Source organism: Neopelma chrysocephalum, unplaced genomic scaffold (assembly GCF_003984885.1).
Source record: "Neopelma chrysocephalum unplaced genomic scaffold, ASM398488v2 Primary Assembly neopelma1_61b, whole genome shotgun sequence".
Lineage (NCBI taxonomy): Eukaryota > Metazoa > Chordata > Aves > Passeriformes > Pipridae > Neopelma > Neopelma chrysocephalum.
Window position 1 is genome coordinate 10,254,288 of NW_020897717.1, and position 17,231 is coordinate 10,271,518.

At 41.7% G+C, this 17,231-nt stretch overlaps 1 protein-coding gene across 2 annotated transcripts in view; it reads left to right on the forward strand.

The window, feature by feature from the left end:
• Window positions 1-289: 289 nt before the first annotated feature.
• The window catches only part of SMYD2 (SET and MYND domain containing 2), a 29,937-nt gene continuing 12,995 nt past the window's right edge, over window positions 290-17,231 (forward strand). Inside the window, exons 1-5 of one of the 2 annotated variants that reach the window (XM_027681753.1) lie at window positions 290-531; window positions 3,286-3,349; window positions 10,585-10,695; window positions 12,275-12,335; window positions 14,795-14,919. In XM_027681753.1, the coding sequence (XP_027537554.1) occupies window positions 350-531; window positions 3,286-3,349; window positions 10,585-10,695; window positions 12,275-12,335; window positions 14,795-14,919 (543 nt within the window). In that variant the 5' untranslated portion in view covers window positions 290-349. The remainder of the gene's footprint in view (window positions 532-3,285; window positions 3,350-10,584; window positions 10,696-12,274; window positions 12,336-14,794; window positions 14,920-17,231) is intronic. The other variant, XM_027681752.1, reaches the window with a different exon arrangement.

Below are 17,231 nucleotides of genomic sequence, written 5' to 3' on the forward strand. Positions count from 1 at the left end.
AGATCCGGGTCTCAGGGATGCTCCTGCCGCGCCGGTGAGGGCGGGTGTGCGCAGGCAGCCCGCTCCCCGATGCCGATGGGCGGCGGGCGGGCCGAGGGGCCGCGGGGCCGGCAGGATTTCGGTACCCAGCGGGCCGAAGCGGCCCCGGCCCACTCCAGCGCGGCCCCGCGGCTCCCCGCCTGCGCAGCCGCCGGCGAGTCCCCCGCCGCCCGCAGGAGGCGCTCCCGCGGCGGGCGCGGCGCCGCGCCGGCCTCCCCGGGCCCCCGTGTGCCGGCGGACGCGCTGCGGGAGGGCAGCGCTCGGAGCCCCGGCGCCCCCTGCCCCTTCCCTTCCCCTCCTCGCCCCCGGGATGCGCCCGGAGGCGGCGCCGCAGCCGGGCGGCCTGGAGCGGTTCGCCAGCCCCGGCAAGGGCCGGGGGCTGCGGGCGCGGCGGCGCTTCGCCGTGGGGGAGCTGCTGTTCAGCTGCCCGGCCTACGCCGCCGTGCTGGCCGTCAGCGAGCGCGGCGGCCACTGCGACGGCTGCTTCGCCAGGTAGGGCCGGGGCGCCGGGCAGCGCTCGGCGGGCGGTGGTGGGGCCGGCACAGCTGCTGGCGGTTCGGTTGCAGAGATTCCCTCCTCCTCGGCTCGTGGTCCTTGCGGCAGGGTGAAACTTTTAGCCTCAGAGCTGTTTTCCCCTGCTCAGCAGCTCAGGGAAAAAGGAAGAAAGGAAAAAAAAAGTTCTGCTCTGCTCTTCCCGTGCGCTGGCGGTTACGTAGGCACGTGCGTAACCATCCTCTCACAGGAAGTTTCATCGATCCGTCTGGTTTGGTAATAACTTGATGTTCACTGGTCTTAATGGAGTTTTTTTGATAAGAGAGGAAGGCTCTGCAATCGCCTTATTCAAGCTTTGCATTTCCACGGTGCGAAGGGAATGTATAACTGCAATGAAATATACAGCAATATCTGTATATTTTCTCTTCACTGTCCAAACTCTTAGTCTTCTGGCGCAAACTGCTTTTGCTGGGGCAAGGCACAGACAGCACGAGAGGTTCGTTGTCTCATGACTGGGAGCATTCGGGCTGGAGCGCTGCCGGCTACTGCGTGATTCCCGGCGCTGGCGGGCTGCGGGGTGCTCGAGTTTTCGAGCTTTCTGGGGCCTCTGCAGCTGCTCTCCTCGCCTGTGTGGAGAGGCTGTTTGACCTGCGGCAGGTATTCCAGCGTTTGCTGCAAGCCTCTCAATGCCAGCTGCTGCAGGAATACAACAACAACAACAACAACAACAAAAGCAGATTAGGGTTACCGTTAGAAAATCAGGGATGCACATGACACTGTGACACGTCACATGTCACACTGTGCCACATTTTTAGAAGTTGTAGTGCTTTCATGGCTTCTTGCAGCTCACTGAAGAATCGCAGTGCTTGCCTGGTTATAACTCAGAGCATATGTTAGTGTTTGCATCAGTAAAGAAAAGCAACTTTTGTAATTTTGCTATTTTTATCAATATGTCCTTTTTCTTTCCTCATTACATTGTCTACATATATGACTTACTCACTTTATTCACTCCTCTATTTGCATATGAGCACCTAACGTAGTTCCTAGTGAAGTTCCTTAATTTGACAAAACCACTGAAGTGGTTTTCTTCTCCTCCTTCACACCTGTGGCTTTTCCTAGCCACTAAGTTTTGGGTTGAGGTGTTGAGTTTCTTTTTTTTTTTTCTTACTCTTGTGGCTAACTGCTGGTTTTGTTTATCACATTCAGAAAGATTTGCCTACCAAAGGACCAAGGAATACTTTCCATGTTCCCTTGATGTGCAGTAATGCTGTAAAGATAAGAGTTATCTCATGGAATAGATTTTAAAGATCACCTTCAGGATTATCCTACATAAACTGCTTGTTATCCTTGCTAGCTTCTCCTTCGGAGCTCTGGAGGAGCACAGTAATCAAGGAATATATTGAAGGCAGTAGCATAGCAGTGGGGTAATCTGAAACTTATTTCACACCAGGGTGATGAGGTGCCATAAAGAGGAATGATGCCTCAGTGATGTAATGTGATCTGCCAGTGCTCAGACGTGTTTTGTGTCTGTGACTGTTGCATTAGCACTGAACTAGCACATACTAGATTCTGAACTCTGCTTGTTGAACTTGCAAAGGATGTTAGGAGGAAGGTTATGGGCTCAGCACTAGCCTTGGGCAGAGAAACTCTGATATTTGGTAATAAAATGGTTGTAGTAACATGGCAAAATGAGGCTGTAACATTGTATTTGCATGAGATAGTGTTTGTTACTTTAAATACACGGTTGTGCTTGAGATACATACTGTCAGCAAGAGGAGTCATGATGTTAGCCTGGCTCACTCATGTTGCACCTTCTGCTTTGCAGGAACAATCAGGGGATGCCAGACTTGCTGTGCTTTATGGGCTCTGGATGCCAGTGACCGCTGAAATGTTGTACATTATCATGTCATACGAGAACACTCACCCTTGTTTTAGTCCAATGAACTCAGTTTAAGACAATTTCTTTTTGCCACTTACACCAGGGAGGGCATACAGACATTTTAAAGTATTCAATACTGCTGAGAGATCCTTATTGCTGTCACACTAAAATGTCACTTGTTGGGTAACACGTTCTATTTTTGGTGGGATCTGCTACAGCACATGAACCTTGAAGCAGAAAAGGACCCTCTTTTCAGCAGTTCCCTCTATTGGGATACATACAGATATAAAAAAAAGAAGGTGTGAGCCTTAGGTTGGCTCAGAATACACAGATACCAGAGAAGACTTTAGTGGGACAGTAAGGGGCTATGAGGTGACAGGAGATCAAACAGTGTATTTAATAATGCAATATGTTTTCTTGGTGTTGGGAGACACTTATGAAACAAAGGTTTCTGTAACCAGGCAGAGAAGCAATAAAGTGGGCAAAGCAAAAGCAAAGGGTTAATATTGGTGAACAAGTATACAGAGCGGTTGGAAAGTTTGGAAAACAAGAAAAAATTAGCTCATTATGCATCTTATAGTGGCAAAAAAATGACACTGTCTGTCAAATAGCATAGAATAACATGTTTACAAACCCAGCAATTTATCAGGGCAGCAGAGTGCTGCTTTTGCATAATAATAGTTGTTAGGAAAAACTTGCTTTTGGAACTCTAAACAAATAAAAATAGTGTCTGCTGTTCAAAGATGTAGTTCAATTTGTAGTTGTAGTGCTCTGAAGAAGATACAGTATTCATTGTGAAATGCAAACTAATGTGCAAAAAGTGATCCAGCATACAATTTTATTTCAGAACAGAATACTTCTGTTTTCTTTTTAAGGAAAGAAGGATTGTCCAAGTGTGGAAGATGTAAACAGGCCTTTTACTGCAATGTGGAATGCCAGGTACGGTAATGCAATTTGTGATGGTGCAGGGGGAAGGAGGGCAGGGGTTGCTAACTCCCAATTTTTGTTTGTGTGGCATTTACAGTCTCTAACTGTAGTTATGGTTAATAGCAGTCCAGTCGTTTTCAGCACCCCACAGATGCTGACCATGGAGTTGTGCATTGCACAGTTACAGGATTTGGATATGGTCTGCATGAGTCTTTCAAGATCAGTAGCTTCAGGGCTTGGTACCACTGAGACTTTGATTAGACCTGCCTGTCAGCCCACTAATTATGTCTTTATTACTTCTTCCTTTAAGGACAAACCAGATAATTTAACATTAGCTCACTAAACTGGTAAGAGAGCCTGTGTCTAATGGAAAAATCAAATCACTAAATAGCCCTCTTAAGGGAGTTTTGTTAAGGTTTTTTCTTTTAGAATCCTTGCAAATATTTTGAGTACTGGGACTGCCACAGCTGATCATAGTCATAACCGTTTGAAACCTACCATGCTTTCTCCCCGATTTACTCATTCTGGCAACTTTTGTTCTTTTTGTATACTTTGCTTTTTAAATATAAGTGTACACTACAGTAAGGCGAAATGAAGATGTCCGGAACATTTGCATGCAGTTTTAACTCCATTTTTACTTCAAATTAGAATAAGCACCTTTCAAAAAAAACCAAAAAACTTGTGCCAGAACTAGTTTATAGCCTTTGTGGGCTGTCAGCTTGATATGGAAGAATTATCCAGTTTACGTGTGCATAACTCAAATGGATTGCTAGTTGAATAAAGTAAGCTATGTAAGGTCTGTGGTGCTGGGCACAGAGTATGGAACACTGCTCATGAAGGATTTGAGTCACCAAAGGTTTGGCATGCAATTACGTGTTAGCTATAAATAATTCAAACCTTCTCCTACATGGTAGCGTGCTGTTGCATGTGTGGGTACATGCAAAGAATTCTTCATTGTCATTATCTGGACTGAGATGTTGTGGTTTGTGCTGTTCTGTTTGCAGGCACTTTGGACATGGCCACTGTTATTTCAAGGGTTCTCCTGTTGCACAAGTTTTAAAGTGAGCCTGACCTCTCCTTAGTTTTCCTTCTATTACCTCTGCAGATTTCTGCTTTCCCATAGAATCTTAGTGAATGTGGGCAAGTCAAATAGCCTGTTGGGTTTGAGGCACCAGTAGGACTCAAAATGCTTAATGGAAATAAGTTTTTTACAAAATTTGCAGTAGTTTATACAATATTCAAAGTGGAAGATTACTGTATGAGCATCCTTAAGGGTCTTTAGAGGAATTTGGATGAGTTTTTAAGACAGTATAGAGAAAGCCCAAAAACCCATGATTCATTCATGAAAAATGCTTATTCCTAAGAAATGTTTCCACAGGACATTTATTTTTTAGGAAGCTTTTAACTAGACAAGGGAAGGAAATACTATTGGCTACTTAGCAGTTTTTATCTGACTGTGAGTTTCTTCTCTTGCCACGTAAAATTCACCATGGTTTAGGAAGCAGGTAAGCAAGATTTTTTGAAGTAGGAAAGCCCAGTAATTTGTGCTGGGAAAAATAGCAAGTAGATATGGTGGAAGTAGGAGAACTTATTCCTTCTCATACATAGTCCTTCGCTTTTACCTCCAAGTGTTTGCCCCTCAATGTCCTGACTTCTAGCCTTGACAAAGTTTATACTTTTATATTTACAAACAAGAAGGGATTGTTTTCTCTTTTTTCCCCTGGGTAAAGTCTTGTACATGTATTGTTTTTTTTAGATTGAATTTTTTACTATTTTTTTTTTTTGGTGTTCAGAATTCTCTCTCTAAAGGTACATGTTCCTAGAATAAAAACCTGAACTGCTCAAACTGAGTGGCCTTAATCTGTTGAAGAAGATGCTCAGTAAAAGCCTATCTGTCTGATAAGTTGTTGAATTAAAATCTTCTCTACCTGTTGATGTGTGGTATGATGCTTAAAATATAAAGGCCTTTTTTAGATTTTGTTGGTGCCTAGACAATAGTATGACAAATCCAGGTACTAGCACTTCATTCTTACTGGTGATATACATGTGGCTTTTGACTCCCTAGTTGATATAACACTATCTTCTGTCTTTTGGGCCCTTCTGAGTCAGTCTGATGAAATTTATGAATGTTGCTGAGATTGAATTCCTTGACATTCTTTCAAAGTTACCTTCAAGCGTAATATTCTCTAAAAACTGGTCTCCACTGACTGTACGTGCTACACAGACAATCTACACTGCATCTTCATCCCTGTCTTGTTCAAAGGCGTTTTTCAGCAGTTCAGCAATTCTTTGTCAAAGCCAAAAAGGCTTGTCTGTGCCTTGATACTGAACTTGTAACACTGGAATGTACAGCAAATGTGTCCCTTTTGCCTCCATGGATGTGAGACTTCCTGCAACAATGATAAAAGGGCAGGGCTTTACTTGAGAATTGTGATGGCATTGTTCATTTAAATTTTATTTGTTTGAAGTTAAGTTTCCTCTGTAAATTCATGTTTTCTTTGCTTGGTTCAGGTAAAAATTAGACATACCCAACAAAGACATGTATGATTTCCTGTGTTGGTTAATACCTTGTTACTCAATATAATTCAGTTTGACAACTGTTTACTGCGTGAAGTACACTGTCTCAGATAAAACCACAAAGCTTTTGGGCTTGCTTTTTTCTTACTTAAATACTTGCTATACCACAATTCATAGGAATTTTTGTTCATTGTGGGGAAAGGTGGATCAGAAGGAGAAAGGTGCCAAAGTGTGCAACAGGAAGCAAATTTTTTTTTATGACTTTTTCAGAATTACAGATTTTATAATTGCAGGCATCTAGTACATTTCTGTTCAGTGAGTTTTTTTTTCTTTCGGAATAACAAGGTTATTGAAGATAAAGTTACTGACATTACATGTATTTCCCACTCTTTTGAGCAATATTGTACCCTTGTTTTCATGTTCTTAAAATACTTTCCTAGTATTTAATGAATGAAGCCTCACAGCAGCCTCTGTGGCATTTCTGATTTTGAAAATGAGGTGGGTATAGGTATGCAAAGAGAAATTGCCTTGCTGAAGATCCCCCAAGTGGTAAAAGTGCATATCCTGTTGTATGGCCAGATGTTTGATGGATTGACCTGGTTCTCTTTGCAATATAATCCATTTGCCCTGGTCGCCAGGAAAGGTGGTGTCATGCTTTGTGAGAGACTGAACCCAGGACACTAAGTCTTGCAGTGATGTAGTGACTGATTTGTGTAGGGCTCCCTCTATATACACACATTTGCATGCACCCTGGCTTGGCATAGCTCCCTAATGTGTATCTTTTGCCTGTTTTGGTCTATTTTGCTTTTAAGATAGATAACTGCAGATTTGACCTGTATTGAGCTGGATGTTTGCATAGGTGTGGATTCAGTCTCTGATACAGGACACGTGAAAATGGAATTTGCCTTCACTACCTGTCCTTGCTGCCTTCAATGTTTTGTGGGCTGGATCTATCCAGGGTTTTCTCCATCTTTTTTTTCCCAACCCCTAATCCAGTTCTCCTTTTAAAAGGGATTGTGATTTCCAGCTGATTCATACCATTCCACTCTCCACTATAGCCTCCTTGGAGCACAGGCCTGTTATTATAATAGTGGTTTTCAGCCCCCATCTGCAGCTGTTCAGGTCTTGACTTCTTAAATTATAATAATTTTAGGCAAACAGCAGGAGACCTGTGTTCATTTTTTCTCCTCATAAATTAGCTGCTCAAACACTCTGAAGAGAAATGTTTTAAGAGGGTTATGTGGTTGCAATTGTGGAACTGGTGAACTTGAACAGCTACTGGAACTCCTCTTGCTTTTATTACACATAGCTATTATTTATTCCAGACAGAATGGAGATCAGCTAGCCAGAGTGCAGAAAGAGATGTTTTTGTCATGACTTTCAATATTTGAAATGTATTTTGAACAAACTGTTTGTGACTTTTTCTTAATGTGTCATGTTAAAGGCTGCTGTAGTTGGTATTTCTGGAGTAAGGGAAATAGGTATTTTTAACCAGCTAGAAAGCCTCAAAATGTAGGTGGAGACCTGGAAATAGCATGAAGCAGGTGTGTTTTAAATGGGACCTTGTAGAAATTGCATGCTCCTCTTTGGTGAGCTGTAGAAAAAATAAGAAATTTTTGGTGTAATGATTCTGCAAAAAAGTGTTCTGACGCTGCAAGACCCTGCTTAAGATTGCCTTAGGGAAGTGTCTGTCCCCCTAATCCAAAAACTTTCTCCATGTATTTTTGTTTGATAAATGTCTCCTGTGAACCTGCTGAACATTAACCCATGGAAGTCAAATACTCTCTATGGCCCAGCATTTGATAAATGATGGTAGGAAAGGATGGCTGTGAAGATGGGTGAAACTTCTACCTTTACTGCTCGTTGAAGGGCTGTATCAGAGAACTTTACCGAAGTTGCCTCACTGAAATTCAATTAAAGAGTTGGATGCCCTTAATATTTTGAAGAAGTGGGCTTAACCCCTGCACTGACTTGCCCATAATTTCTGTCTGGTATTTGTGTCTGTTTCTTTTCTATTGAGTGAAATACAACAGAGTTTTTATATTGTATTGAAAAGTCTATGTGAGAAAGGAGGTGCAAGGACATTTGTTTGGACTTGAGTTTGGTTTTTTTTGAGTATTACATTTTGGTTTTTGTTGTTTTTTTCCTATGTTGAACTATAAAACACAGTGTTCTGGCAATTAATCCAGTAGTGCTGGACTGTGGAATCTTTTTGAAGAACTTGGTGAAGAAGAGTGTTTCCATGCTTTGATGTGAAAAGCATAAGCTTTAAAGAACTTCCCTTCCAAAAATGTTGTCACTCCTAAATGAAAGGAGAAATACTGTGGAGGTAATGAAAATAGGAAGAAAATACCATTAATATAGCATTAGGGATTCAGCTAGAACAATGCTACTTGTTATAATTCAAACTACGTGGAGGAAAATGTGGAAAAGAATGCAAAATACAGTCCTGCTGTGATTGCAAGGAAAGCTGCTGTCATAGTGTTTCCATCCCAGGTATTACTCAGTCATCAGTACTTTCTCTTTTTATGGTGTTTCAGGCTTTTATCTCATTTCACACAATTCGGCCGCATCTTGTCCCTTTAACTTCCCTACTAGTTCATATAACTCAGTATGATTCTGCCTGGGGAAAGATTTTAATTAACGATGTGTAAAGAATAAAGGGACAAAAGGATTTTTAAAAACACTGCTTCAAGACAGGCACATGATTTTGCATTTTGATGTTTGGTTTGTAATTTCTCCTGTTTATTTAACCAACGTGCGTGGATTTGAATCCTGCAAAACTTCAGGTTCTGTGCCTTCACTTTTTGAACACCCAACCATCATGCTAAAGTTAGTTGGTATCATGTGTGTGCAAAGAAGAGGTAAGAGATGAGATTTCCCTCTGTCTCTTCTTAACCTTTAGCCTGTGGATTCCTAAGCAAAGGCTATCAGGAATTTTCCAGAGAAAGGTCTTGGGGCATACATAGAAAATGGGTCTCTCTGGGGATACATTTTATAATGTGACAGCTGAGGGAGAGTTGAGAGTGTAATTTCACATGACATGATTAGAGTGTAATATACTATTTTGGTTCTGGTCTGTATTGCCACATCCTTATGCTTCTTATTTCAAGCAGCCTGTATGTAGGTTTTTTTGGAAGCACCTTGCTGAGATGTCAAGGACAACAGAGCTGACATTGTGAGGGGTTGAATACCTTTGCAGTGTTGCACTGCTTCGAATCCTACACAAAGCTGGGGCAGGTGCTTACCTTTCTTTTCCTAATAAAATAAATTCCTAAAGCTGTCCATGCCCAGGGCAGTTAAAATAGCTGATTTCAGTGGAAGAATTTTTGATGTAGTAACTCTGAAATTAGTAAACTCAGAGCTTGTTTTGATCTGCAAAACCTGCAAATAAGTTGACCAGCCAAGGCAGGAGACACTGAGGGTTCTGATTCTGCTAACTGTTTAAGAGCCTTGAGTTGTTCTATGTAGCCTACAACTGTAGTTTTCACAGGAAATCCATTTCCCAGTAGACATGTATCATATTTACTGGTCCTGTGTAGATGTTTTAGATAGCCTCAAATGTGTCTCTCCAGTGTCTCAGATGCCTCTTGCCTTTAGTGGTTAGGCAGCTGGGGGAAACTGTGTTCCTCCTGTTCCTGCCACTCAGTCACTGTGATGGGGCATATTATTCGTTTTTTTTAAATTATTTTTAAAAATTTTGGGGAAGTGGGCCAACACAGGGTGTGTGATACTGGGTGAATCACAGTAAGGGGACTTAAGAACATTTTGGAGGCTGCAAAAAGGTTTTCAAGTTTTCACTTGAATCTGGTACGAAAACAAAACATGATGCTCTCTATGCAGACAGAACACTATAGGTCTGTTCTAACACAGTGCTATAAATGTGTGTTTGGGATGAGATATAGCAATTAATAACTGCTTTGCTTGACTATTCGAATGAATAAATAAAATGAAATTTGATGCAGTCTGAGGACAGCCTGTGCCAGTGCAGATTGTTAGTATGTGATTCTGTGCTATCCTTTGAAAGATTCTGTGGCTTTGGATGAAACTTGTAGAGTGCCAAAAGCTGGTGCCTTGTGCCATCAGTCCAAGTGTTACTCTATGTTCAGCTAGGACTATGCTATACATTCTTCACTAAAGTGTGTTTGCCCATATTAGTGTGTCTTCGTTGTCAAGCTGTACTCTTATTCTTCAACATTAAGGAAAAAATCTGATAATTTTATTCAGAAGATTTGGGTTTGACCCTACATACACCGATTCTTGCAGTGACTGTGAATCCATTGACTTCAGAGGCATTACTCCTGATTACACCAGGGTTGTCTCAGAATGAGAGGCCAAGGTATTAAATGGAAATGAACCCAATAAAGCCATCAAGCTCAGACCTACTCTGTCCTCACATGCTTGATCTGAACAATAAGAACTGGTGATTTATAAATCCTGTTGTCTGTTTGCTTCTTTGTCATTTAATTCTTTTTTTTTCCATTGAGTAAATGAAGATGTTCTGACCTTGGCTCATCCCATGTGAATTTGTTTGAAAAAAGCAGGATAGCTGTACCCCTTAAATATGACTTAAGCTTTTGTTCAGATTTAGTGAGCGTCATCTTATTTTTTTTAAAGGAAACACATTTCACTTGACCTCTAGGATCTGGCAGGACTTGCTTCGTTCCCTTTTTCATCACTTTATCTCCATGGCTTTTTTTCTTTTTAGTTGTATTTTTCTATGTTTTCAGAAGGAAGACTGGCCAATGCACAAACTCGAGTGTGCTTCCATGTGCGCTTTTGGGCAGAACTGGAATCCCTCAGAGACCGTGAGACTAACGGCGAGGATCCTTGCCAAACAGGTGAGCAGTAGGCTTGACTTGGGAGGTATGCTCCTACTCTGGGTGCCAGAGAAGGCAGGAAAATGAAAATTGACCGACAGTAACTGTCCCTGCAAAGCACATACGTTCGAGTTTCCTGTGTACAGAGCATGAGCAGCTGAACAAACTGACCATCAGACCACTGCAGCAGTGTCAGGACTACTGTAGCCCAGCTGGAGACTTTTGAGGGAAGCTAACAAAAGGCTAGTGAGGTCTTAAGGTGTGTAGCTATAACTTATGTCTAAGGTACTGTTGAACAGAGTCTGGACATGTTTACTGATAGCATTTCAGCCTCTGTTCCAATAGTTTTGAGCTCTAGGTTACATTTGTGGGCTGGCACCAAGGCCACATGGATGACGAGAAGGAATAGTGAGACTTGGTATATATGCTTAAATTCTGAGTAATGCTTCTAGTGTTATCTGGCTGCAGGCACTGACATGTTTATGAAGCAGTTGCCTGTTGTAGTATTTTTCAGCTATAGTTGCATAGCTTTATGTAGCATACAACTCCCAGTACATTTGTGAGTCAATAACATCTCTGAGGTATTCAGGTATAAGCATTTATGATTGAATTGACTGGTGAAAGCCAGAGTTTAGGAGAGAAATCTCAGACCCTTGGTCTTTGAAGAAAAAGAATATTATGAGTAACGAAAGAAGATTGCAATGGGAACACTCCATTTCAGTGTTCCCTAACTATGAGGATAACACAAGTGCTTACAGGGAGGGGATGGGATTCATAAGTTTCAAGGTTATGCTGTGTATCTTTGTAGAGGTCTAAACTCTCTCTGCAAAAACAAATCCTCTTTGGAGCATATTTGTGTGATTGAGGTCTGCTTATGTGACAAGGGCAATCTGGATGCTGTACATAGGATTTTGGTGGCCTGCTGGGAAGGTAGCTGCATACTTGCTGTGTGTGTATATGTGTGTGTGAATGTACGTGTGTGTGACTTAATTAAAGCATAGTTTAGTGGTGATCCACAAACAAAATCAAACGTTTGATGACAAAAAGTCATTGGAGTAAATTTGTGCTTTTATCGCTTACGGGGGGGGAGAACCCTACATGTCATATAAAAGCTAAATATGCAAACCACAGTCCCTGAACCTCAGCTGCTGGGCCACCTGCAAAGCCATATTTAATGGACAAGATTACAAAGCAGTGGCCTTAGGCCAACAGTGGAGCATTGCTTTTGAACTCTGTCAACAGTCAGTTTATTCACTTTCCTCAAAGCAAAGCCTGTCTTCTGCCTGCTTGCTATTGTTAGCAGCTTTCTGGGTGTCTAGAACAAAGCAAATGACATATTTAAAATACTGTTCAGTTTATGTATATAAATTTGATAGGAGTAAATCTTTGGCTGCCTAATTTGGTGTGGAGAGAATATTTCTATACCTTTACTGAGAGCAGTCAATTTAACTCATTGCTGTTCGTCAACTTTTATAAATTCCGTGCAGTGTGGATTTGGGTTTGTCTTACAGTTAGGAGTTCCCAACTTATGAATGAGTGAGTACACAAAACTGCCAAATTAAAACATTTTCTTACTGTTTTTTTCGCCCCTTATTATTAGAAAACTCACCCTGAAAGAACACACTCAGAGAAGCTGCTTGCTGTAAAAGAGTTTGAATCACGTAAGTAAAAAAAGCTTGCAGGTAAGCTTAGACTTAACTGTATTAATGATTTGTTTCCCCCGGCCCTACTCCATGGAAACCTTTCAGAGCATCCCACCCCTGTTGTAGGAAAGGAGCAAACAAAGAGAATTGTGGTTCCTCATTTTTTTGAAAGTGCAGTACTCTTATTTCTTTTTTTTTTCTTGGTTGCTTGTGGGGGCTGTGAAACAAAGGTGAAAACCTAGACAGAATTAATTATGTAGCACGCATACATCTTGCTTCTCTGGTACTCTAGTGTCTTTTGAGAATTGTAATGTTGTAAAATTAAAATAGCTGGTATTTGTTACCAGGAGGCATAAAATCAGAGGCAGCACAGTTGCTTGATGGTGACAGTGACTAAGGGGCTAATTGCAGAACCCTCTGGACTGTGCTTCAGTATCTGTCACTGCCAGTCAAATCTGATATGTTATATATGATTGTGTTGAAATTCCGTGTCCTAAATGCTCTAAAATAATCCAAGGAAGGAGATGAGGCAACGGCTTGCTTTTAACTGGAAAACTGCTGTTTATGTCTGGTAAGGCAGAGTTACGAGTTGACCAACTAGGGGCCCAGTAACCATCCTGGGTAGTTTTCACTGGTGTGTTGTTTCTCTTTCTTGGTGCTTGGTACACAGAGACAATAGGTTGTATATTCACATTTCTCACTCTGATGGCTTCCAAAGCCTTTTACAAAATGCTGAATAAATGCAGTCATTGCTAGGACTCGAGGTAGCAGAGTAACCAAGCACAGCAAGATTATAGTCTTGTTTCCTAAACGAAAGCTTCTGTCACTGCCGTTGGGACAACTGGGGAACAAGGGGGGAAAATGCCAACATTTAACTTTGTCTAAGGCAAGGATAATTTTTGCAGGTAAGTTGATAGGATTGAGGCTGAGGAGAATATGGGTTGGTATATGCTTCTGCATTGCAGCTTGTCTTCAGTAACTTATTATTTGGGTGCTAAAAGGCTGAAATGTTTTTTTTCTGTTGCAGTGTCCCACTTGTCCTCTAGAAGCCTTTGTTTTGTTAATAAGCATCCCTGTTCCTTCTGCTTTTTTGACTCATCTCATCTCTTAGCACACCTTTACCATGGTCAGCAACTGCCTTACACTTTGCAACACCCTACAAAGGAGAGGAAAACGCATCTGGCTGTCAGCTGGAAGCTCAAAATTTCTTATTTCTGATTTGTTCTTATTCTCATCAAATCGTCCCATTTCATTTTCCTCAGTGTTTTTTATGACTCACCTATCATTCACATCTGCTTTACATATAATTTCCTCCTTCTTCCACTGTTGTGAAGCCTTCACTCTTCCTGCACATTTTGCTCTCCACTATTATTTTGTGTTGGAGAGAGGAAATGGTTGAGTTGCTGGCTCTTATAGAGCAGGAGAGAGCTCGTAACACTGTCACTGAGAGAGAGAGGATCAGGAAAAAACTTCCCAACACTCTGCTCTTGAGGAGAGAGAGAGAGGGGACCAGGAGTATACCTGATCATTTAGCTTGCTCTATATGGACTAGGCAGGAAAAGGTTCAGTGGCCACAACTTTAGCATGAGGGTAAATCTCTAAAGAAACCTATAATGGAATACAGTTGGAAGGTGTGCAAGGACATTTCCACTGATATTCCTCCTGTCTCCTAATAGCCTTAGATATCTGCGGGTTAAACACACCTTCGTTGATGGTCAACCCCCAGCCCATGGAGATAGGGGTATTCTCAGTCACTGTTTGTTACCTCCTAAAGCAGGTGCCTGCAACAGGTCAGGTGGGTTGCATTCCTAGGCACCCTTGTGTTATCCTCCTCTTGCTGCAAAGAGAACCCCAGTGACTAGCCCCAGTGTTGTTGCTAGATCCCTGTCACATGTGGCCACAAATAGTTAGGGCCTCTGTGCCAGGAAAGACCATGTCTTTTAAAAACACATAGTCTTAGCAGGAGTTTGGGCTCGTTGGTGCTGATAAGGAATAGGTCTGTATGAGAAAGTTTTGCTTTATGTGTGCTTTAAGACAAGTGACATTAAGTATGACTTGATACCACAATAGACGGGACCACATAGCTCATAAGGTTGTTTTAGGCAGCTGGGGATAGCTACCCACAGTTGATAGGCTTCTAGAGGGCCAGGGCTGGCTGGGCTGTTTGCTAGAGTTAACAAATGCACGTTGAAGACTATAACCCTTCTCCCAAGGAAGGGAAATTTATGTCCAATCGCCTGCTAATTTAAAGATGTTAGAAAATGCTTTTTAATCCTTCATGTTCTTGTAGTGCACATGTGGCTTTGGCAGAAGCAGCGTAGCATTTATGGAAGAACAGGCACTTCTTGCAGTAATTCCAAGTAGCCTGTCCTTGGGAGGGGTTTTGTTGAAGTCTGGGCCTGTTCTAACCTAAGTCTAACTGCAGTGCATGGGGGAGTTTTCCTGTTACTGAAATGGAATGTGTTCTTTATCCACAGACATTGACAAACTAGACAATGAAAAGAGAGAGCTGATTCAGAACGACATTGCTGCTCTTCACCACTTTTACTCAAAGCACTTGGAGTACCCTGACAATGCTGCCCTTGTAGTTCTCTTTGCACAAGTAAGTTGGCTAGAGCACAGCCTGCTTAGGTGGATGGTGCTGTGGGAGTTGAGCTTTTGTGAAAGGGGGAATGTTAACGGCAACAGAAATGGTAGCTCTTTGCTTATCTCAGGGACAACCGAATGTGCTTGGTGGAGAAGATCAGCTTCGTTGAGCAGAAGTGTCTGGATGTGCCCCGTTTCCATAGTGAGGGGAGAGACTCTTGTCTGCAGGCTTTCTATGAGATGCTTTTCAAACACTGAAGAAAAGGAGAAACAGCCTTTATTAAACCCTATCAAAGTTAGGCTTTTGTGGGCCAAGCTGTTGTTGAACTAACATGGAAGGCTGCTGGCCTGAGACCCTGCAGAGGCAAATCCTTCATTCAGGCTTCAGATTTGTGGAAATCCTTGCTGGTCAGGTCATCATTGTGTTTGACCTTCACAGGGAGTAAACTTCAGAGAAGTAGAAAGAGCAACCTACAACTTTTATCTGGCGTGTGGCTTTTAAATGTAGTCAGGTGGTTTGGCCATCTGGAGACATGAAGGAAAGACAGGATATCTTGTCAGGTAACTTCTGATATGTCACTTCTTTTTTTCTCACCTACTTTTCATATGCATCTAAACTGAATGTGTTGTAGTGCATGGAATAATACACCGGTGGAATACTGAAAGATCCATTTTCTTCTTTTTCCTTCTTTACTGCTAGTTTTAAACTTAAGTGTCTGAGTAAAAAGCTTAATATTTTGAGGTGGGGGCAAATACTGACTATTGTGATGAAAGCTGAGATGGCAATACCCTGGTTGGTAGAGCTGGGCTGGGCATCTACCAACAAGGAGGCACAGTTACTATTTCCTTAAAACAGAGGTACTCTTATTCTCTAGGGTAGTGATTCTTTAATATGTTTAGTGTCCGCTTATCATCTATTATGTTGTTTTTAATTTCCTTCAAATGGCAAGGATTTTTTCTCTTCTGAAGACTTTACAATTTATTTGTCAGAGGGATACTTTAAAGACATCAGTACAACCAGTTCCTTGTGGTGTTTCTGAATATTTCTGTTAGAATGTAGCCAGAATCCCCAAAGATAACATTATTTTTTGCTTCATGTCCTGGACTAGCTTTACCAGGTCATGGTACTTAAACTGACTTCTCTGAACTGCTGACTCCTAGATCTGATATTCCATCCAGTCTTCTCTATAGATGTATGTCAACCTTAGGTGTAACCCTAAGCTCATCCTGATCATCAAGTAACTATCTACCACTGTGGACATTAAAATTTTTTGAACTAAAATCTCCAGAAGTCATCTGGATGTTTCTCAGAAGTGTTTTAAAAGGATAAAACCTTTTGAGACATAAATATTTCTAGAAGAAAGGGAGGCATGTTTGTACCTGGTAGGTACAAATAAGTTTTCTAATAATTAGTTAACTTGACCTAAAACCAGTAGTATGGCTATGTTGCTGCTCCTTTATTTAGCTTCAACACTTACTCTGGCCTCATGTGGTCTTCTTTGCCTCCTACGTTTGGCAATGTTTGTCCCTGTGGCTCAAGGCAGTCATTTGGGACTTAAATATCTCTAACTCCTTGCTCATTGCTTTTAGTGGGCTTTGTCTGATGTTCTTCCTTACACAGCTAAAGTGTAATTGGTCCTTTTGAGTGCAGTAAAGTTTTATTTGTCCAAAATCCTTGCATTTCACTGCTCTCTTCCACAGCTGTTGGCATCATTCTGCTCTCTTTTGCCCCTGTGGAACATAGCTCTTCCTCCTCAGTCTCCCTTGCCATACTCTTCAAACAGTTTCTCTCTTGTCTCAAGTTCCAGCATCTCATCCTTTCTCTGAAGATCTTGCATTTTGTGCCTCCCTTTGCATGTTCACTTTTCCACTATTGGGAACAGCATTGAGCTCCAATATTTTGCTGATATCTCTTTATTCCCTTTGCTTTGCCTTTTTCAGTCATGCTTTCATCTGGTGAAACCAGTGATATCCCTTCTAATCCCTCTTCTTGTGTCATTTCTGTTATGATGCCTTCATGAAGTGTGTTGTCTGGATTAGTGAAGTTGATAACTCACTGCATATTTTTAAATATTTCCCTGTGATTCAGAACCATCAAGTTGTTCAGCATGTCAGCCTTTGTAGCCTTATGTTCTTACTTGCTGTTGATATTATCTTTCCTTTGTATTGTTTTTGCATTGAGCAATTGCATTTTGGTTTTGGCTAGTGCAGTAGCATGCTAGTCTTGAGAGACAGGGAACCTTTGGATGCTATGTCGCTAAAAATAGCTGGATAAAGATCAAGCAAAGATAGCAAAGATACTGGTGAGTGAATCAGAGAAACAGGGCA